The sequence below is a fragment of the Trypanosoma brucei genome, chromosome 2, assembly GCF_000210295.1.
Source record: "Trypanosoma brucei gambiense DAL972 chromosome 2, complete sequence".
NCBI classification, from domain to species: Eukaryota; Euglenozoa; class Kinetoplastea; order Trypanosomatida; family Trypanosomatidae; genus Trypanosoma; species Trypanosoma brucei.
In genome coordinates, this window is record NC_026735.1 from 804,530 (window position 1) to 826,986 (window position 22,457).

At 47.1% G+C, this 22,457-nt stretch overlaps 7 protein-coding genes across 7 annotated transcripts; all 7 read left to right on the forward strand.

The window, feature by feature from the left end:
- Position 1: 1 nt before the first annotated feature.
- TbgDal_II4130 (hypothetical protein, conserved, (fragment)) lies at positions 2 to 7,249 on the forward strand (the record flags this gene model as incomplete). The annotated part of the gene is made up of 1 exon (XM_011773639.1): positions 2 to 7,249. A coding segment is annotated over one exon (7,248 nt), but the record flags the coding sequence as incomplete, so codon positions are not given.
- A 2,481-nt stretch (positions 7,250 to 9,730) lies between these two features.
- Positions 9,731 to 11,281, forward strand: TbgDal_II4140 (hypothetical protein, conserved; the record flags this gene model as incomplete). Its single annotated transcript, XM_011773640.1, has 1 exon — positions 9,731 to 11,281. One exon carries the CDS (start codon positions 9,731 to 9,733, stop codon positions 11,279 to 11,281), a length of 1,551 nt encoding a protein of 516 aa, XP_011771942.1.
- A 332-nt stretch (positions 11,282 to 11,613) lies between these two features.
- Positions 11,614 to 14,865, forward strand: TbgDal_II4150 (hypothetical protein, conserved; the record flags this gene model as incomplete). The annotated part of the gene is made up of 1 exon (XM_011773641.1): positions 11,614 to 14,865. One exon carries the CDS (start codon positions 11,614 to 11,616, stop codon positions 14,863 to 14,865), a length of 3,252 nt encoding a protein of 1,083 aa, XP_011771943.1.
- A 153-nt stretch (positions 14,866 to 15,018) lies between these two features.
- On the forward strand, positions 15,019 to 15,618 carry TbgDal_II4160 (40S ribosomal protein S13, putative; the record flags this gene model as incomplete). The annotated part of the gene is made up of 1 exon (XM_011773642.1): positions 15,019 to 15,618. The coding sequence occupies one exon, from the start codon at positions 15,019 to 15,021 to the stop codon at positions 15,616 to 15,618; it is 600 nt and encodes a 199-aa protein (XP_011771944.1).
- Positions 15,619 to 16,326: 708 nt separating this feature from the next.
- TbgDal_II4170 (hypothetical protein, conserved) lies at positions 16,327 to 17,898 on the forward strand (the record flags this gene model as incomplete). The annotated part of the gene is made up of 1 exon (XM_011773643.1): positions 16,327 to 17,898. The coding sequence occupies one exon, from the start codon at positions 16,327 to 16,329 to the stop codon at positions 17,896 to 17,898; it is 1,572 nt and encodes a 523-aa protein (XP_011771945.1).
- Positions 17,899 to 18,444: 546 nt separating this feature from the next.
- TbgDal_II4180 (hypothetical protein, conserved) lies at positions 18,445 to 20,037 on the forward strand (the record flags this gene model as incomplete). Its single annotated transcript, XM_011773644.1, has 1 exon — positions 18,445 to 20,037. One exon carries the CDS (start codon positions 18,445 to 18,447, stop codon positions 20,035 to 20,037), a length of 1,593 nt encoding a protein of 530 aa, XP_011771946.1.
- A 468-nt stretch (positions 20,038 to 20,505) lies between these two features.
- Positions 20,506 to 21,768, forward strand: TbgDal_II4190 (hypothetical protein, conserved; the record flags this gene model as incomplete). The annotated part of the gene is made up of 1 exon (XM_011773645.1): positions 20,506 to 21,768. One exon carries the CDS (start codon positions 20,506 to 20,508, stop codon positions 21,766 to 21,768), a length of 1,263 nt encoding a protein of 420 aa, XP_011771947.1.
- Positions 21,769 to 22,457: the final 689 nt, after the last annotated feature.

A 22,457-nucleotide genomic window follows, 5' to 3' on the forward strand; every position in this document is an offset into this window, starting at 1 on the left:
GTCTATGAGTCGCATATCCATGGTTCCTGCTGATGTCCGTGAGGCTGGTATGTCTAAGAGTGAGGTTGAACCATCTTTAGCAGCCAGTCTGAAATGTGGCAAATGTCTTGATCAGTCTATGAGTCGCTCATCGACATTGCCTGATGATGTCCGTGAGGCTGGTATGTCTAAGAGCCATGTTGTGACATCGCGTGCAGCCAGTCCCAGATGTGCCAAATGTCTTGATCAGTCTATGAGTCACATATCCATGGTTCCTGCTGATGTCCGTGAGGCTGGTATGTCTAAGAGCCATGTAGTGACATCGCGTGCAGCCAGTCCCAGATGTGCCAAATGTCTTGATCAGTCTATGAGTCGCACATCCACATTGCCTGATGATGTCCGTGAGGCTGGTATGTCTAAGAGCCATGTTGTGACATCGCGTGCAGCCAGTCCCAGATGTGCCAAATGTCTTGATCAGTCTATGAGTCACATATCCATGGTTCCTGCTGATGTCCGTGAGGCTGGTATGTCTAAGAGCCATGTAGTGACATCGCGTGCAGCCAGTCCCAGATGTGCCAAATGTCTTGATCAGTCTATGAGTCACATATCCATGGTTCCTGCTGATGTCCGTGAGGCTGGTATGTCTAAGAGCCACGTTGTGACATCGCGTGCAGCCAGTCCCAAATGTGCCAAATGTCTTGATCAGTCTATGAGTCACATATCCATGGTTCCTGCTGATGTCCGTGAGGCTGGTATGTCTAAGAGCCATGTAGTGACATCGCGTGCAGCCAGTCCCAGATGTGCCAAATGTCTTGATCAGTCTATGAGTCACATATCCATGGTTCCTGCTGATGTCCGTGAGGCTGGTATGTCTAAGAGCCATGTTGTGACATCGCGTGCAGCCAGTCCCAGATGTGCCAAATGTCTTGATCAGTCTATGAGTCGCATATCCATGGTTCCTGCTGATGTCCGTGAGGCTGGTATGTCTAAGAGCCATGTTGTGACATCGCGTGCAGCCAGTCCCAGATGTGCCAAATGTCTTGATCAGTCTATGAGTCGCACATCCACATTGCCTGATGATATCCGTGAGGCTGGTATGTCTAAGAGCCATGTAGTGACATCGCGTGCAGCCAGTCCCAGATGTGCCAAATGTCTTGATCAGTCTATGAGTCGCATATCCACGTTGCCTGCTGATGTCCGTGAGGCTGGTATGTCTAAGAGCCATGTTGTGACATCGCGTGCAGCCAGTCCCAGATGTGCCAAATGTCTTGATCAGTCTATGAGTCGCATATCCATGGTTCCTGCTGATGTCCGTGAGGCTGGTATGTCTAAGAGCCATGTTGTGACATCGCGTGCAGCCAGTCCCAGATGTGCCAAATGTCTTGATCAGTCTATGAGTCGCATATCCACGTTTCCTGCTGATGTCCGTGAGGCTGGTATGTCTAAGAGCCATGTTGTGACATCGCGTGCAGCCAGTCCCAGATGTGCCAAATGTCTTGATCAGTCTATGAGTCGCACATCCACATTGCCTGATGATGTCCGTGAGGCTGGTATGTCTAAGAGCCATGTTGTGACATCGCGTGCAGCCAGTCCCAGATGTGCCAAATGTCTTGATCAGTCTATGAGTCGCATATCCATGGTTCCTGCTGATGTCCGTGAGGCTGGTATGTCTAAGAGCCATGTTGTGACATCGCGTGCAGCCAGTCCCAGATGTGCCAAATGTCTTGATCAGTCTATGAGTCGCATATCCATGGTTCCTGCTGATGTCCGTGAGGCTGGTATGTCTAAGAGCCATGTTGTGACATCGCGTGCAGCCAGTCCCAGATGTGCCAAATGTCTTGATCAGTCTATGAGTCGTATATCCATGGTTCCTGCTGATGTCCGTGAGGCTGGTATGTCTAAGAGCCATGTTGTGACATCGCGTGCAGCCAGTCCCAGATGTGCCAAATGTCTTGATCAGTCTATGAGTCACATATCCATGGTTCCTGCTGATGTCCGTGAGGCTGGTATGTCTAAGAGCCATGTAGTGACATCGCGTGCAGCCAGTCCCAGATGTGCCAAATGTCTTGATCAGTCTATGAGTCACATATCCATGGTTCCTGCTGATGTCCGTGAGGCTGGTATGTCTAAGAGCCATGTAGTGACATCGCGTGCAGCCAGTCCCAGATGTGCCAAATGTCTTGATCAGTCTATGAGTCGCTCATCCACATTGCCTGATGATATCCGTGAGGATGGTATGTCTAAGAGCCATGTTGTGACATCGCGTGCAGCCAGTCCCAGATGTGCCAAATGTCTTGATCAGTCTATGAGTCGCATATCCATGGTTCCTGCTGATGTCCGTGAGGCTGGTATGTCTAAGAGCCATGTTGTGACATCGCGTGCAGCCAGTCCCAGATGTGCCAAATGTCTTGATCAGTCTATGAGTCGCTCATCGACATTGCCTGATGATATCCGTGAGGCTGGTATGTCTAAGAGCCATGTAGTGACATCGCGTGCAGCCAGTCCCAGATGTGCCAAATGTCTTGATCAGTCTATGAGTCACATATCCATGGTTCCTGCTGATGTCCGTGAGGCTGGTATGTCTAAGAGCCACGTTGTGACATCGCGTGCAGCCAGTCCCAGATGTGCCAAATGTCTTGATCAGTCTATGAGTCGCTCATCGACATTGCCTGATGATATCCGTGAGGCTGGTATGTCTAAGAGCCATGTAGTGACATCGCGTGCAGCCAGTCCCAGATGTGCCAAATGTCTTGATCAGTCTATGAGTGTTGGGTCTGATTTTGTTTCTGTTTTGTTAGTTGGTGGTGTAAATGAAGTTGGCAAGGACCGCTCTGGTTGCCAAAGGAAACGGTACCCCGTGTCGTGGCACAAACATTGTGATGGTCCTTCGCCGTTGCGATCTTTGTGTGATGATGGGGCAACTTTCTGGAAAGTTCCTCGTAAAGTTTCTGAGGATCCTGAAAATAATATGTCGACTGCACACTCAATTTCCACGAGTGTATCGGATCCAGTCTCCCCATCAGCAGTAAATGTGGTGGTAAAGTACAGTGGAGCCGAAAATATTTGTGTTGGAGCTTCAACCGACGGGGAAATGAAAGCAATGCCTCACACCATGCTGCTTGATGGGGAAGTGTGGGAGTACATATATCTTAGAAAATCGTCTGAACTGCGGGATGCCTTTGCTTCTGATATTGGCGATGTGTTAGGTTTTCCTTTTTCGACACCCATTGAGTTTACACCCACAAGAACTGGAATATTAGCGCACTGTACATTACTGTATCCTGAGACCATGAAAACTGAAGAGCTATACGAGAGGTTATCGCGAGACAAATTTCCCGCGATGAGAAGACTATATCAAACAGCAAAACGAGAGCAGATGATAACAAGTTGCTCGACGATGTACACCACGAACATTTGTGACAGGCCCATAAGTCCACCGCCGGAAGATATGGACGGACGCCGAGGCAGCATGCAAATGATGTCTTCTGCAACTAGTACAAACCATAAACCTGAAGAATATTGTCCGTCAAAAAGGGAAGAAAGTAGAGATGCAACTGAAGAAGATGCGACCGGAATGGCCACCGAATCGCAAGAAATTCATTATAGTCGTTTCACCGAACGGTCTATGAGTCGCATATCCATGGTTCCTGCTGATGTCCGTGAGGCTGGTATGTCTAAGAGCCATGTTGTGACATCGCGTGCAGCCAGTCCCAGATGTGCCAAATGTCTTGATCAGTCTATGAGTCACATATCCATGGTTCCTGCTGATGTCCGTGAGGCTGGTATGTCTAAGAGCCATGTAGTGACATCGCGTGCAGCCAGTCCCAGATGTGCCAAATGTCTTGATCAGTCTATGAGTCGCTCATCGACATTGCCTGCTGATGTCCGTGAGGCTGGTATGTCTAAGAGCCATGTTGTGACATCGCGTGCAGCCAGTCCCAGATGTGCCAAATGTCTTGATCAGTCTATGAGTCGCTCATCGACATTGCCTGATGATGTCCGTGAGGCTGGTATGTCTAAGAGCCATGTAGTGACATCGCGTGCAGCCAGTCCCAGATGTGCCAAATGTCTTGATCAGTCTATGAGTCGCTCATCGACATTGCCTGATGATATTCGTGAGGCTGGTATGTCTCAGAGCCAAATTGGAACATTACCCGCAACTGTTCCCGTTTATTGCCCACAATTGCTTGAGCGCTGTATGAGCTGTGCTTCTACTATACTTGCTGATGTCCGTGAGGCTGGTATGTCTCAGAGCCAGATTGGAACATTACCCGCAACTATTCCCGTTTATTGCCCACAATTGCTTGAGCGCTGTATGAGCTGTGCTTCTACTATACTTGCTGATGTCCGTGAGGCTGGTATGTCTAAGAGTGAGGTTGAACCATCTTTAGCAGCCAGTCTGAAATGTGGCAAATGTCTTGATCAGTCTATGAGTCGCATATCTATGATGCCTGCTGATGTCCGTGAGGCTGGTATGTCTAAGAGTGAGGTTGAACCATCTTTAGCAGCCAGTCTGAAATGTGGCAAATGTCTTGATCAGTCTATGAGTCGCATATCTATGATGCCTGCTGATGTCCGTGAGGCTGGTATGTCTAAGAGTGAGGTTGAACCATCTTTAGCAGCCAGTCCCAGATGTGGCAAATGTCTTGATCAGTCTATGAGTCGCATATCTATGATGCCTGCTGATGTCCGTGAGGCTGGTATGTCTAAGAGTGAGGTTGAACCATCTTTAGCAGCCAGTCTGAAATGTGGCAAATGTCTTGATCAGTCTATGAGTCGCATATCTATGATGCCTGCTGATGTCCGTGAGGCTGGTATGTCTAAGAGTGAGGTTGAACCATCTTTAGCAGCCAGTCCCAGATGTGGCAAATGTCTTGATCAGTCTATGAGTCGCATATCTATGATGCCTGCTGATGTCCGTGAGGCTGGTATGTCTAAGAGTGAGGTTGAACCATCTTTAGCAGCCAGTCTGAAATGTGGCAAATGTCTTGATCAGTCTATGAGTCGCATATCTATGATGCCTGCTGATGTCCGTGAGGCTGGTATGTCTAAGAGTGAGGTTGAACCATCTTTAGCAGCCAGTCTGAAATGTGGGAAATGTCTTGATCAGTCTATGAGTCGCATATCCATGGTTCCTGCTGATGTCCGTGAGGCTGGTATGTCTAAGAGTGAGGTTGAACCATCTTTAGCAGCCAGTCTGAAATGTGGCAAATGTCTTGATCAGTCTATGAGTCGCATATCTATGATGCCTGCTGATGTCCGTGAGGCTGGTATGTCTAAGAGTGAGGTTGAACCATCTTTAGCAGCCAGTCTGAAATGTGGCAAATGTCTTGATCAGTCTATGAGTCGCATATCTATGATGCCTGCTGATGTCCGTGAGGCTGGTATGTCTAAGAGTGAGGTTGAACCATCTTTAGCAGCCAGTCTGAAATGTGGCAAATGTCTTGATCAGTCTATGAGTCGCATATCTATGATGCCTGCTGATGTCCGTGAGGCTGGTATGTCTAAGAGTGAGGTTGAACCATCTTTAGCAGCCAGTCTGAAATGTGGCAAATGTCTTGATCAGTCTATGAGTCGCATATCTATGATGCCTGCTGATGTCCGTGAGGCTGGTATGTCTAAGAGTCAGGTTGAACCATCTTTAGCAGCCAGTCCGAAATGTGGCAAATGTCTTGATCAGTCTATGAGTCGCATATCCATGATTCCTGCTGATGTCCGTGAGGCTGGTATGTCTAAGAGCCATGTAGTGACATCTCGTGCAGCCAGTCCCAGATGTGGCAAATGTCTTGATCAGTCTATGAGTCGCATATCTATGAAACCTGCTGATGTCCGTGAGGCTGGTATGTGTAAAAGGGGTGAAGCGGAGTCACTTGTTGTTAGTTCAAATAGCCGTGAGGTTAATATTGGTGTTAAGAATTTATCTAGTGGTAATTCTTCTGCATCGTTGGACGGTAGGAAGTTTGTTTGTTCGTCGGGCAAAAGTGGTGATTATTCCGCTTCTTTCGGTGACGGTGGTTGTTGTCAAATCGTCGGTGGTGCTGAAGCGGGTGGTGTTGTTGTCTTAGAGGAATTTCGAGACATACCGAGTGGTGCTGGTTCGAATTTACCGGTACCTGTTGATGAAGTTCCTGGCGGTGGTGTGAGAATGTCGTCCGATGTTGATAAAAGCGTTTCCGGTGGCTTGTTAGAAGTGTTAAAGAATTGTTCGTCTTCCAGGGGAGGTGAAAGTTTTCCGTTAGTTGCAGTTCAAGCGCTGGCGAGTCGCCAGTCTGAAAATCGCCAACCGGTGCGATGCTCTTTCAATTCTGTTGCTGAAGGCAGGTACTACGACTCGGGTCTTTTGGATGAGGGTAACGATTGGTGCGTTCCTCCCCGTGGTGTGATGCAGGGTGCAGTTGGCAGCGCACTGTGTCTTGTAAGGGGCGTTGGCGCGGTTAATTTTGATGGATCGCCGGACATAAGCGTCACTTCTGTGGCTTCTTCTGTTGGTGATCAAGTGCCTTCGATGATTAGAGGTGAACAACGCAGGGCGAGCACCAACAGTGCTTTGCCAGATGTCGTGCCGAAAGTTGCTGACCCACCTCTTGAAGCTCCGGTTTCTTTAATTGAGGGTGAAAAAGTGTCTGTGGCCTGGGAGTCACAATTTGGGGGTAGTGCAGATCCAAAGGAGCGTTTTCTGGATCTCTCTACAACACCTCAGCATGAAAATCCGTCTCGGTTTCTCTCAAGAATGGGTAGCCTCTGTCGTTGGGGCCTCGGGTCGCAGAAGGCAAAATGTGAGGACAGCGCGGAGACGCTGAAGCGATGGGCGCAGGATAGTACCAAATATCTTATAGGAGTTCAGGAACCGGACACCGTTGCGGCGGAGTTGCCGTCCCTATCAGATGCCCGCGGAATGCCACCAATGGTGAAAGCTAGTAGCTCGTCGGATAAAAATTTCTCGCAACTTGGTCCTTTTGACACAAGCAATGGGGACCATAAGGGAGAGGAACTGACCACTTTAAGGAGGTGGTCAAAGAGTAATCAAGGGAAGAGTATTGCCGGCAGTGGTACGGAGGAACCACGTAGCATAGCAACAAAGAATTCAGATCCAAATCTGCCTCTGTTGCGGATTCGCAAAAGTGCCAGTGGTTCGCCATTGCTTCCGCTGGCTACGGGTGACAAAGGCCTTGCAAAGTGGGAAGATGATGGCGTCACTTCGTTACCCCCATTATATCTCAGGGCGCAAACACTCCGCTTGGGTGCGACGCCGCTTCAAAACGGAGAGTAGGTGACAGTTACGTTTGGGATATACGCGATGTGAGCATGTCTTCGGCTTCCCCTAACACCTCTTATCTGGACATTGAGGCTGAGGGTGAAGCGTTCGATATATTCAAACGCCTCTTGCACGATATTGATGTTGCAAGTCGTGCCATCTCTAAGCCTGTGCAAGCGCTTAGAGAGCTGCGTGACGGGAGGAAGTATTAAAATTCCTCGTGATGATTGTGTTGTTATTGTTGTGTTAAAGTTGTCTCTTTTTGTTCTTCTCTTTTTTCTGTTTTACTAAACTGATTTCTGTTGTGTCGGTTGTTTTTGCCGACCCGGTTAGGTGACATATAGAAGTGCAAATATTCATCTGGTTGTGTGTCTTTTTCTTTCTTTTTCTCCTATATTCTGATACAAACAAGCATATGTACCCTCATTTCTCTTGTCTCCCCCTCGTTGTTTTACGTTTATTTGGTGTATATTTCTGTTTGTATATGCATGTACTCGGGGTGAGACATTGATGCTTCTTTAATTTGCGCTGGCTGTAGTTTCCTACTTTGTTTCCACTTTGCTGTGAGGTTTTCGTTTTGTTTTTTGTTTTATGTTTTTTCTGAATTATCTTGTCAGGTGTTTATTCACTCTGCCTCATTCCATTACGTTTCTGCGTTTTCCCTAGCCCCTGTTTTGCGGTTCCATTCCCCTTGTTCTTGTGATTTTGCTCTCGGTTTCTTTATTGAGTTGCAGCGTGTATTTGGGTACATATGTATGTTCTCATATGTTTACGCCATAAGACCCCGCATGCACATATTTTTTTCTGTGAAAGTACACAAGTTAATGCATGCGTACCCGCGGAGGTGATGCAATATTATACCCACCTCAACTTTGTTTTACTTTTTTTCTTTTGTCTTTTTGTTACGGTGTTCCCATAATTATGATCATATTTCCCATATTTCCTTTTGTTTTTTTTCAAATTCTTCCCACCACGATTTTACTGTTTTCGGCGACTTTTTTGTGTTTCGGTGGTTAAATGCCGTTTCATTTTCGCCTGACAGCTCTCTTCTTTTTCTTTTTTTTTTTAGTGAAAAAAAAATAATTCTTTAATTTGTTTAAAAAACAACACAACACGACACAACACAGAATCACCAAATGAGATAAAACTATTAGATAATACGGGTGGCAGCGGCAAGTTGTGTCCGTGTATGTCTGTTTGTGGTTGGGAAGGACTCACCGCAATTTTTTTTTTTTAGTATTTTGATGAGATAAAAAAAAAAGAAAAGAAAGGTACCATATATTTTTATTTCAAGAGATTTAACTTTTCCCAAACCAAGCTGGTTGCTTGTTGCTTTTCTTTTCTTTTCTTTTTTTTTTTACCCCTTTGTTTTTGTTCCCTCTGTCTCTCTCTCTCTTTCTCTCTCTCTGTTTATTTGCTTTTTATTTCGTTTGTTTCAACTGATTGGGTTAACAAAAAATGGGGTAGATAAAAGTATAAAAAGATTGAGCGGAATGATTTCATGTGAGTGAGTGTTATGAATGAACATATCGAGGTGAGGATGAACAACAGCAACAAAAAGAGAAAAAAAAATGTACAAGAGAGAGAGAGAATAAAGCAAACAAATATATAAAAAAAAAAGGGAATTTATGTACCATCCCATACGTAGAGGAGGAGGAGGAGGAGGTTGTGTTAAATTGAAGTGAGATAGTATGAGTTTAAAGAAACAAAATCATAATCTTGATGATGGTAACAAAAATTGTACATGACCGTTGCGACGGAAGTACAGGTAAAAATGAAGTGAAGCGAGAGGGGTGGAAAGGAAAGGAAGGGAAAAGAATCAAACAGCTCGTTCCTACACACATGTTAAATGTTTATATAAATTAATGTGTGTACATATGTGTATAAGTAGGATACGGATGTAGTTACGCCATAAATTCTGACGCGAGGGAAGGCGCAGAGGAGTGGCGTAATAGGAAAGTAAATTTAATCGGGGTAACAACTGCAGCCCCCCCCCCCAAAAAAAAAAAGAAATATAATGATGCATACACAGGTGTCTGCATTTGTATGCAACTGAGGATGTGTATAACTTTTTTTCTTTTTCTCTTGTGCGTGCTAGCTTTTTCACTTTTTATTTTGTCCTTGTCCTTCTTCTATTTTACGTTTTCTCTCGCAATTAATCTGCGCCACGACAGCAGGGTCTCCTTTTTTTTTTTGTTTTCGTCCACTCACTGTAGGAAACCATTTTGTCTCCCGACCCTCTCTACTCCTTTCCCGTGATACGAAATGGCTAAACATGCGCGTACATGAGAGCGCGGTAAATGAAGTGTAAAAAAAAAAAGGGAATCGGGAGAGGTACACGCCATGAGTTGTGTGTTAGCAATATGAGGAGCGTACGATTTATTTCAGCGAGTGATTGTAGTTTGTGGAAGTGAAACTGACATTACTGTGGAGTGCAGTTACTCGGGATAATCCGTCACTCACCCACTCACTAAATTTATTATTATTATTATTGTTATGATTAACGTGTTGTTTGGTACTTTTGTTTTTGTTCCTATTTCAGTCATCTGCATCTATTTCCCCTCTTTTTTTTTAAAAAAATTTATCTTGATTCCCTCTTTTGTTAGTGCCGTGTCCAGTACATCGTTGCAGAAGAACGTAAAAAGGGAGCGCCGCGACGGTGCTTTTGTATCAGTCGGTACGTTTTACATGTGGCGGATCACGCGGCTCTGCTGCAAACAACTCATACGGGATGAATCTTTAGTTTCCCTTCCACCCGCTGTGCACCGATTGGAAGTTTACCGAAACGCCGTAAGTGTTGACTGCGAGGAGCGCATCTGCGCGGAGTTGGGCCTTCTGCTGCAACGTGAGGGACACACCGCCTTTGCTGAGGGCTCCACTCCGCAGCAGAAGATTGTGAAGCACACATATTTGGAACTGCATGGTGCTCATAAGGACTTTACGGAGGTGAAGAGTTTCCAACGGAAGGAGACGCGGAGACTCCCTGGTTTATTATGGTCCCCCACTCTTGTGTCATGGATGAATGAAGTGGTGCCACGGGTACGTGTGTTTCCAGTGGGTGTAATGCCAGACACGGCAAGGGTTGTGGAACATAATATGACAGGATATGAAATGCATATGGAGCACCCCACCGTTGGTTGTTCTTTTCTTTACTTATCGTTGCTATCTGATACGGTCCTCACGTTCGACGATGAGGCTACGGGGCGCTATGGTGAAGTGTTTCTCCCCCAACGTGCGTTAATGTGCTGCTCCGGCGAGATTCGTTGGGGCTGGCGCTTCGGCGAGCAGTCTCGTGAGGTGCACACATTTGTTAATGCTTCTGGCGTTCGACGGGTTGTGGAGCCGGATCTGCGGCTGAGTGTGCAGTTGTGGAAGTTTACACCACAATTGCTGGATGCGCGGCTGCTGCAGGATCGTGTTGAGGAGTCAATGAAGCAAAGGGAGGCTGAGGAGTCAAATGAAGTAGTCGAAACCATTGCTGTGGACCGTAAGAAGAATGAAGAGGAGCATAAGGGCTCTGCCTCCTCCCATGCATTGTTTAGCGCCCTAGCGGAAAAAGGTGCCTCCGGGACAGGGCCTCTCGGTGGTGAGTATGTGGAGGGGAGAACGCAGGCCTGCAAGGGTGTGGAAGGAAAGAGCATGACGATGGAAGATATTGGTCGGGACTACAACACCTACAAGCAACAGTTTCAAAACGTTCACGGTGTGCTACAAGAGATGAAGGCACTGCAGGATGCGGGTCAACCCATCAATGACATGTGGCTGAGAAAGCGTATACTTGATGGTCAGAAGGATGACAATCATGACGCGCAGGACGGTTTCGATCCAAACGATGTGGAGGGAACGTGGGATCGTGTGGATGCAAAGGCACGGTTCTACAAGGCACGCCTGAAGGGTATGGACTACGATGGCACCGCCAACAGCAACAGCTCGATGCCGGATGTGACAGAAGACGCTCCTCTTGATATGAAGAAGACAATTCAGAAGATCGCCCCACTCGTAAAGGACGGCGATAAGATCCTTGCGAGCCTGCCGTGTGGTCAATGATTTGGTCGTAAGGCTGGTGTTCGGTTTCCCTGTTGCTCCGGAAGGTAATTATCCGCGGAGGAACATGAAGAATGCAGAAAGCGATTCGTAAGTATTTATGTGTGTGCTGGTGCGCAAGAGAAGTACTCAACATGTTAGTGGAAGGCAAATGCCAAAGGAATAAACGACCACTACGGGGCGGGCGAAGTCACTGACCATCGTCATTGGAGGCACGTGTACATTTGTGGGGATGCTTTACGGGGGGAAATATCTGCCGTTGAAGTTTCATATAGCTTTGGTATCCCCTACTGGGGTGAAGGTGAGTTCGTTGCAATCCGTGCTATCAAGAGTTTATGTCCTTATCAACACTCCTCTACAAAGCAGAAGTTAGGCAAGGTTTAGTTAGTCGCAACGCTGGCGTCTGGTTGAATATGTGTTGGTGCACTACGCAAGAAGTGGCCGAGGTGCTAAGCATCAGTAGACTCCGCGGTGATGTGTCTGAGTCCGCGCGGAAAACAGCGGACGAACGGTTCATGCAGTTGCACAACGGTTCTATGAACATAGGCGATATTTTGACTGAGGTTGCCGTGAATCGGGGTGTGTGTGGCGGTGCCCCTTCCGACAGTCTGCAGCTTGCGGCTGCGCTTGCACTTGAGCCGCTAGTAACCAAAGGCCGATGGTGCGAGGGTAATGGTTTCAACGACAAGGTGCGTGTGCTGGATATGTTGTTGGGTTTTTTGAGTGATGAGGCAGTCATGAGCAGTGGTAATGCTACACACACGGGTCGGGTGCGCGTTTCTCTTTGTCTTTGCCTGTGCCAAATCATTACGTTTGAGAGTCCTACACCGTACTGGAACGGGGTTTTGTCTGATTGCCTTGCGTCCATCGTTTCAGATTGGTCCGGCAGTCAATATGAGATGATAGACAATGATAGCGAACACATTTTCAAGTCATTTCGTCATATTGTTGTACTCCAGCTATCGGAGTTGTGTGCATCCAATACTGCGCTGTGGTGGTATATGGTGTCTACACTGTCGCGTTGTCTTGTGGAGGGATCGTCCTCTTTTCCGGTTGGGGATGTGCGGAGGCACTTCAGCTTTTCTGTAGTCTTGCGACTCATGCGGCGGCGGCCGCGGGTGAGTGATACACACGAGGGGATGAGACCGGCAGATTCTTTTATTTTTGGCCCTGCATTTCGGCAGCTCATTGATGGCAGTCTTCAGCAGGTTGTGGCGCTCGCAGGGAGCGACAGGTGGAGCCATGTAGCTGTGCAACAAGAGTGCCGATTACTGCTAGATATTTCATCCCATTTGATAAGCAACGCCGAGTTTGCGGCTCAACTGTTTCGGTGTAGTGTCGATCTGCTTGTACTTGCAGAACCTACAGCATATGACACTATTGCTGCAAGTACTTTGGTCGCAGCAGTGGCAGCTCGAGTGGATAGCGCCCTTGAGTGTATGTCTGGGGTGTTGCAAGCATTTCCTGAGGTGTCGTTGCGGTTCGACGCAGGGGAGGTAACATCTAAACTCCTCAACTGTATGGCGGGCGCTGCTGCAGCGGCACGGGGTGATGAATGTGATGATGACGATGATAAGGAAGCAGAGTTGCTTGGAATGCTGCGTGAGGACTACGTTGTGCCGTTGGGTTGCGCGGGGGGCGATACGACGTCAACTGCCGGTGCCGTGCTTGAGTTGTTGGTAGAGGCAAATCCCCAGCAACTTTCTACTATCGTGGACGCGCTTTGTAATTGTTGTTCTTCCGCGGAGGGTTTGTTGTCGTTGTTAAGGTCCGCTCACTGGCGGGCCTGGGCTGCGGCCTTGCGGTGCTGTTGTCGTGTGTGTGAGGAAGGGGAAACATCACTCATTGACCGGATGCCGCACGTTGAGGATAAACTAATGTTGCCACTTGCGCAGCTTTTGCACGAGAGCACAGAATCTATGGTGTCGGTGGAGCTTATTGACTTGCTTTCTCTGTGTCTCGTACGGACGACTCAGGGAGCACTTGGATGTTCATTTCTGGCGCTCCTCGATGGTGTTTTCCATCATTGCAACAGCGTGTTTGGTTTAGCGACCGGTGGAACAGGTATTGCAGCGCGCGGAGGCGGGTCAAGTCAGGTTGCACTGCTTTCCGTATCTGTCTACGCTGTGCACCGGCTTTTATCGCGATGTGGTGAGTCTGTTACCTCAACACTTGTTGCGGCATGCGACGTGCAATTGTGGTTAGAGCGCTCACTTTCTGTACTTGCAAGTGGTGGGTTGCTTGCCGTTTACTGCGGGGCGTACGCTGTCAAAACGTTTCTGTCATTCGCCCCGCGAACGGCTTCCCACTACCCCGCGTTGGCCGCAGCGGCTGTTGATAGCGCATGCAGACACTGTGGTATACCGGACGCATCGTCCCTTTTTGCCGGCTTGCTCACTTGTTTGTGTGATCACAAGGAAGGCGAATGCGCTCTCGCAGGCGAACTGCTGTCGGTTGTGGCTCACCATTGCCAACTCGCGACTCCTCACCGGTCCGTGCTTTTGCGAAGTACCTCCGATTATGTGCTTCGCGCCTCGAAGCTTTGCCTTGAGGAAAAGAGTCGATTGCAGGATGGAGTGGAAAGTAACACATGCCAGCAATGCAAGGTGCTCCAGCTTGTGCGGTGCTTTCCCTTAATAACTCATTTTACCGTTAGTGACGCTCCTCACGATGAGGCAACGACGAGGCTTCTCTCAAGTTGTTTCGCCGCCTCATCTTCTGTTTTGTTTGTGCTTGATGCCATCGATGACGACGTGTTGGCGGACATGGGCTCTTCTCTTATTGCACTGTTTCATGCCTCCACTGGTGCAAACCGTAGTTGTACGACGTTGTCTACCGTATGTACCGCCATGAGTGTGGTGGGACTCGTTAACCCATCATTTTTCAATGATGGCGCTGTGTTATCTGCTGTGTTGACTCTTTTTAAAAAGGAAGTTGAGGTTGCCCCAAGAAAAGGGATGGATTACATTGGCTGTTGCTTGCCGGTAGCCCTTTCTTGCGTGCGCCACCCCCAGCAACTCAGTGTTATTGCAGGAGGTGACTTAACACCTGCAGCTGCCCGTGGTGTGCCTGTTGCTTCAGCTTGGTTAGTAATGTTTGGAGTGTGGAGTTCTATTTCCCCCTTCGCAGATCACTTTACGTCGTTGTATTTTCTTGCGGCATGGCACCGACTTCTACTTTATGCCGTATCGGTTCGGGCAAGCGATGCCAATAGGCTTGATATGCTTGCTACCAGTGCGCCTTGTTGCTGTGTTTACGCACTGCCAAGTTTGCACGTGAAGTCGCTTCCGGCCAGACGACTGGCGGGTTGCAGTATTGCGCAATGCATTGCTGCTGGTTTGTCGTTGGTAGTAGTTAGGGGCCAGCGAGCGGCGAAATCACAAATGCTAGACGCGGAAATACGGAAGCCACTGTACATTGCAAGAAGGTACAAAGCCTTATCTGGTCTCACAATGCACGAGTCAGGGGCTGATATATTTTTATCAATGAGTGTACCTGAGGGTGCGAGTTGGTTGCTCCAACAAATGTGTGACGCTGGATATGAAGCGGAGGTCAATATGGCTATGCTTTTTGCTGCAGACTGTTGATGCAATTAATCATCTGCTGTTTGTAACGTTATTATCCACTTACTTATCTCATATTCCATCGCAAGAACGATGACTGTTCCCTCATAATGTTTTTTTTAAATCGCTGTTGTCGTCTTATTGTTAAACACTACACATATATACATATCTATATGTATGTGTATATGTATGTTTTTTTTTTTTTTTTTGCAAGCTCTCTTTGTCTGCAGGTATCGAAACTTTTTTTTCTTTTTTTCTTTTTTGTCGTCAATCTTTTTTTGTTTTATTCTTTTCAATGGCCCAAGCGAATCCGACAAAGCGATGGTGCGCATGCATGGTAATGGTCATGGCAAGGCTGCATCGGCCTTGCCGTACCGCCGGACACCACCGACGTGGTTGAAATCCTCCAGCCGCGATGTTATCGATGCCGTTTGCAAGTTGGCAAAAAAGGGGCTTTCACCAAGTCGTATTGGCATGCAACTTCGTGACTCGATGGGTATCGCGCAAGTGAAAAATGTGACGGGCCGCAAAATTTTGCGCATTTTAAAGCACAAGGGCATGGCGCCTGAGATCCCTGAGGATTTGTACTGCTTAATTAAGCGGGCAACTCAAATGCGTAAGCACCTTGAGCGCAACACGAAAGATAAGGATACGAAGTTCCGTCTTATTTTGGTTGAGTCCCGCATTCACCGCCTTGCACGGTATTACAGACGCGTGAAGCAACTTCCACCCACGTGGAAATATGAGTCCAGCACGGCTTCAGCCATGGTTGCATAACTGTATGCCCAACGCTCTTGTTGTTTTTTTCAACACTCTTTTTATTGTTATAATTATAGTCATAATTGTTATTGTTGTTGTTTTTTCTGTTTTTGTTTAATGAATGTAACGGCTGTTGCTGCCTTTTTTTTTTTCGGGAGGGGTGGGGAGTTGGGGATGTTGTGCCCCCTCCACCTTTTCTCATTGGTCCAACCTGTCGTGGTCTTTTTCTTTTTTGCAACCCAATAACCTCTCCATATTATTATTTTTTCATTTTCTTGCACATGTCTCCACATCAACCCTCTTTTTCACATTTTGAAGTGTTACCGGGGGCCCCTGTGAGTTTTTTTTATACTCATTTCCCCCTCTTTCCACTTCAAGCAATATTGTGCTGTAGAGGGAAACAGGGGAAAGTGAGGGCACCAAATAAAAGGAACAACTCGGTACACCTCAGTCAGCGTTGAACAAGAACAAGAACAACAAGAACAATAACAAGAACAACAACAACAACAACAACAACAACAACAAAAACAAGAACATCAAAAACAAAAAAAAAAGAATTGCTAGGTCATACTCACAGAGGTGATTGGAAGGTCACTTAGTTTTACGATTGTCATTGCTTACTCACACATTTGTATGGGTGATCACGAGTCCTAAAAAGAAACAAACAAGAAAAGAAAGAGAAGGTGTGACTCTTTGTGATCATACATAAATAGTTTTGAACCTATCATGCGGCGCTTTACACTTATAACGAGATATTTTCCCCTTTTTCATCCATCTGCAGGATGTTTCCAATCAACGGAGAAAAAGGAGCAGGGAAACGAGCGGCATCGCAAGTGGTCGTGTGATTCTCCACTTGACGAAACTTGTGCTGAAGAACTGGAGAAGGATGCATCACAGCGTGGTTTCATGCGGCGTGATTCGGCTAACTCAAAAGTGTATATGGAAGAAACCCTACCGAAACCAGAGCGCATTAGTGGAGGTGTCGCTGTAATGAATTTACCTCCTATGGAAAAGGAACGGACAGAATTCGACGTGTATCAGCGGTCAACACGTGATTACACATCACAAGTTACGCCGTATGGCACGGTGGGTGTTGGTCTTGGCGCTGGTTTTGGTGCTCGTGAAGATAAACGACTTGGTTTCCTCCGACCCCGTAAACTACAACCTTTCGGTGGGGAAAGTAGCATAGTGCCGAAGTATGATGAGAATGGCATGCCCATTGACGAGTCGCTCACGCGAGAACAGCTGATTAAGAAGCGGCTTGCTTACATGAAGAGTTTTGAGGGCACGACGATGAGTCATCGGGAGCATTTTTTGTTAGTCGACTTAGATTTTGAGAAGGATGCGATGATATTTGGTACGACGCGGGAGGAGTTTGAGAGGAACGTAACGAGGTTAAAACAAGTAATTAGCGAATACAGTAGGTGGGAGCGTACGGACAACTTTTACCTTTACAGCACTATCGTACTTAAGATACTTACGGCTTGGGTGCTTTTGGAATGCATACAACAATACTACGAACTCCAGTTGTTTTCCATCCACTATGATGATTTTGTCGAGGCGACGGAGGAGACACTTAACTCCCTAGCGTACGATCTTGAACGGGATATGAAGCGCGCACGGGAGGAGCTGATAGCCAATCCACCCGATTTTCGACCCGTGGTGGAGGCCGTCCGCCGGGAAAAGCGACGGCTGCTTGATGAAGATGCGAAACGCGTAACGAAGGAAACACCAGTCGTCGACAGTAGTGGAAGTGAAGAAGCAAAGGAGAGGAATGCTACTGATGGAGTCTCCCTTGCATCACAGTTGGATGATATTATACCCGCATGTATTGGGGGTGATGGCTGTCCCAAACAACCTCTTGAGGGAACAGTGGTGCCGTTGGAAACCTCTGCATTAAACCGAGACGTCAGGGATGATGACGCTCTTCGGCCGCACCCAATGGATACGACACAAGAAAAACTGTATTTGGATTCTCTCCGGAGACGTGAAGCACAGAAGGAAATGCGACGCCTTCAGGATCAAGCAGTTGATGCGGGCCCTTCGGTAGGTGTGTTCGGTTCCTTCTGGCAGTGGGTTCGTGGGGGCGGTAACGTCGTAATAACGCCTCTGCTGCAGGAAGATTTTACTCGTCTCTCCTACGCTGCCAGTCCGACAAGTATTGAAACACTGCGTTCGATTCGCCGTATCCTTCTCCCACGGAGCGAAGATCACATTCAGGTTGTACGGGAGGAAATGCTAGAGTACAAACGAGAGAAGGAGTTGAGATGCATCCATCACTCCTCGGATCAGGAATGAGGGATGTGATTCATTCTGGAGGTGAATGCACATTAAGCTGTTAGCGTATATCTGTTTGTGTGATAAGGTGGCGAAGGCCCAAATAATATCGGTGGTGCTTCCTCCTCTCACACGCGTTTAAACTGATGAACGCGTGGACACTTATGAGGGTGAGATGTGGTTGGGGGAAGGTGGCATATTTGTGTATCATGAAAACGCACACTTACGTGTGCGTCTGCCTGTGTTAGTGTCTGTGTCTGTGTTTCTGTTTTTAAATTTTTTGAAGCTTTCCCACATGGGGGTTACCCTGTTTTAATAACTATAATTTTTCTTGTGCGTTCCCCCCCCCCATCCCCTTTGCCTCCCTTCTTCCTTAAGTTTTCTCTTCGCAACTACCGAAGCAGATAGGTCTTTGAAGTTAGAAAAGAGAAACAATAAGAGGTGTTTGCTTTGGTGAGAGTGCGGTCGTGCATGAGTGAGCCGAGTGGGGAGGCATTTAGGCAAATTTAGCACCTTAGTGTAGTAGAGCTTTTATCATTATCATTATTATTGTTATTAAAGGTTGCAATGAATCGCGACAAGGGTAAGTTCCCCCAATTACCCCCTGTTCTTGTGCAATGCAATGAACTTGAGTCATACTTGCGTACCCTTAATGATCAACTGGCTGAGCGTTTGGGATGCCTGTGGAGAAATGTGGCGGAAATGCAGGGGGTAGTGAGGACTCTCGACATACATGTGAAGCTGATTCGTACTTTCTTGCGTGAGCATGCAGTTCTTACTCTCAGTGACAAACTTTTTGAAGACGAACTTGTGTTCGATGGCGGTGACGCGGTTGATTCTTTTCTGCCAGAATTCTTACGAAAGAGGTTTAATGAGTCCGCCACCGAAACAGAACTGTCTCGGTCTTCCGTAACGGACGAGAGTGAACAAAGCAACGATATCAGAGAAAGATTCGGTCGCATCAACCGCATTTGCAAAGATCGCTTTATTCGCCAGAAGGAGAGGAACGAGGAGGAGCACCGTCTTCAAACGGAGAGGATGGATGCATGTAGGCGTGTTGAAGCAATGTGCCGCGCACTTGAAGCATCCCAAACAACTCATATGGACAAGCTGGAGCGTGTCAGCTACTGGCTGTATCCAGTTCCCGAATATGAGAATTTTTATTCTGAAAACGCGAGTGGTGAAGGTGGTGATGAATTACTTCGAGATGTTAGGGGGCAAACCAAGGGGGCAAGGGTGGTGCAGGAGCTACACGAAACAATACGGAATGCACCGATTTTCCTTGAGTTCCGTAGGTTGTTGTTACGCGATGTCTCGGAGCGCTTGGCAGGAGCTCTTGATCAGCACTCCATGGATATTGCCAACTCCAACATTGCGAGTGTATGTGATTGTGAAGGCTTCCGCAAAGGGAAGAGAAAAAATGCTGGAGCGGTAGGTTCTGTGGATGACGGAAGTATCTCCAACCCTCCGGATTCCGCATCATTGGCGGAGCAACGACTAAGGGTGCGTAACAACGGTTATATTCACATTAGTGAGGTCGAGGCTTTACTGAATGCCAGAGTGGAGGCTACACCCGTGTTAAACAAGGGTAACGACACCAATGCGAAATTAATAGAAAGGCGTCTACTGGAACGCATCGAAAACCTCGAGGAAAGAATGGCAATGTATGAGGCGGAACGTAAGGAATTCCGGAAGATTCTTTCCGCAGTCGTGGATGCGCATCGGAGCAGGCACGGAATCGGGATGTCTCTCCGTGAGGCTGTTCTTTCTTCACGTTCAACGAGGAAAGGAGAGCATCAAGATGGTCACAGTAACTTCACTCTGTATGAAATATCCGATCCCCGGCGGTTTGCAGCGAAAGGCACCCCACCGGGTTCAAAAATACAAGCTTCATCTTCTGGTCGAATAATTGGCTCGTCACCAAGTCCACGAGGAGACAAGAAAGCAATTGTAGAACCACTCAACCCGTTGGTGGTCTCGGGTGAAGCATCGTACCGTACGGTGGACACATCAACGGTTGCGCGTGAGACGTCAACGCAGGAGGACATCAACATGACAGCGAATCAAGCGGCGTACCCCTCTTATGTTATGGGTAAGAAAGGTTGCCGTGATGTCGAGAATCTCCCACCGTTACCTTACGACCGCAAAACGTTCAAATGAGCATTGGCTTATGCCTTTGCATATGTATTCGCATATCGGAGACTCTCATTTCGATGGACAGGCCTTTTCTTTGTTCCTTTTCCCTGTTTTTTTCTTTCTTCCTTCCTTCCTTTTTACGAGACATCGACCGCTGCGTGTAATGGTACTTCTTTTCCTGCATTCGCACGCGCACGTACGCAGGATTGATAGTGTACACGCTGGTGCGTGTAACTGTGTTGTGCGCATTCACGTGTAATATATATATATATATATATATTACGGAGAGGACAAACGTGCATGTCCTCACCTCTTTTTGCATGTAAATTTATTATCCTTTTTTTTTCCATTCTGTTGCGTTTGTATGTTAGAGGTTATCTCTTGCTGCTTGGGTGTGCTCTACCGTGATATACCACCTAGTTCATGTGCTTCCCGATGGTGTTGTAACCCTCTTGACTTTCATTTTTCTTCTGAAGAGAATTTTAAAGGGTAATGTCGCTTTCATGTGGACCACGAACCCCCTATATGCCACGCATGGAAAGATTTTTTTTACTGCTGTTGACAGGACAGGCGCTGTTATGCCATTTTCATCAACCGGCTGCAGCAGTTGTTGGGTTACAAGAAGCTAACATGACACTCGAAGCCAGGGACTGGTCACAAGACAGTGCTGTATTAGATACCTCCGTGAAGGTGGTAACGTCTACCGTATGTGGATTAATAAATAGCACCGAAGAAATTTCCATTCCCAATGGCTGGTGCGTAGCTTTCCTCACTCCTATGGCGCCTGGTAAGTTGACACTTAACATACATGCAGAGACATCAAATGTGCGAGATTTCGTCACGGTGAGTGATACGTTTCGCCATTGGGTGGGTGATGATTCCAAAGACCTAATGGACCGCGTCACGGAAGCTGTCAACAGGGAATTGGGAGTGCAGTATTCCACACTCAGTAAATTGAGCGGAGTTTACTCTTCTCCCTGTCGCAGTGGTAAGGTTAATGAGATGCTTCCTCTGTGCAACTCCACACGTAATTGTAAGACTGTTCTGTCATTTGAAGGGCTGAAGAGCAATGTGACGGAGTTTCTGTGTGCCCGTGTGCCTAAACCTTGTGAAAAACACGTACAAACAGAGGAGGTGTGGGGTGGAAATGTAGAGATTATCATTGAGGGAGTGAAGAATAGCATGGAGATCGCGATTGACCTTGTAGCTGAAGTAAGAGAAGGAAATTTCAGTGCCGAGCGGATCGAATTATTGCAGGATGAACGAGCCGCGCAACTTTTTGCATCAAACGAGTTAAAAATGTACGATTACCCTCTTATAGACGAAAAGAAATGCGCGAGCGGGAATGACTTGTGGTTGCTTCTCATCGCCGTGCCGCTTATCCTGTTGCTTTTTTCGTTTCGTTACATTTTCGGTATTGGACGACGGAGTGGCAAGCAGATAGAGCGGAACGCAATTATTGATGACGAGGTGCATGGACAACAAATGGGAACGGCGTGCCTTCCTGGACAGTTCCAAGAGTTTATGTACGTGGATCCACAACAATTAAACGGTTGTGAGGGTAACGAATTCATTCAAGAGGCAGATCAAATATTAGAGAATCAGTATACACCACAGTTTACCCCTGCATGTGCTGAGGGGGATGGTGAAACCGCTTCATGCCCTGGTGAAGAACACACTGAAGACAATGCCATATATGAATACGGCGCAGAGCAACAGTTTGGAGGTGGCGGTGACCGTGCAGATCATGTTTGAGCAGTCGGCAAGGAACCGAGTATTTAACAGAGGGTGAGTGATGCATACATTTCTTTTTTTGTTCTTGTTTTTGTAGTTGGTCGGAAGTTTGGACGTGCGGGATTCTGTGTTTTTTTTTCTTCTCATTATGTGGGAGAGCTGAGAAAGAATTTTCTTTTTCCCGCTTTTCTTTCGTCCTTGTTTTCGTTTTTTTTCGACGTACATAGAATGGATCTAGGGAGGAGAAACTATGCACCCATAGAAGTGGAGTGCATTTTTTTTTTTTTGACTCCTCCCTCTCTTTATTTGTCTCTTTATTTCCCCTCCTCCTTTCCTCTCAACTTCTTCAGCATATATGGAGGTGATTTGTGGGGGGGGGGGATGGCATTCCGTTTACATGTGTGTATACGCCCATACGTATGTATATACATATATTTATATATTTATTTATTTTTGCCAGGTAAGAGAAGGCACGTACTAGTTGCGATGATGTTAGTGTTTTTTCTTTCCATCGCTTAATACCGGTATATTTGTTTTTGGTTATTTTTGTTGTTGCGCACGACTTATCATTTTATCAAACTGTTTGTCCCCCTTATTTAACCCGTTTTACGCCCCATCGCTTACCCTGCGGACTGCATCAGTTGATTGGAAATGCGGGTGCACTAACGGAGTTTGTTACCGTTGTGTTTCTCTTGCATTGAGGTTGAGTT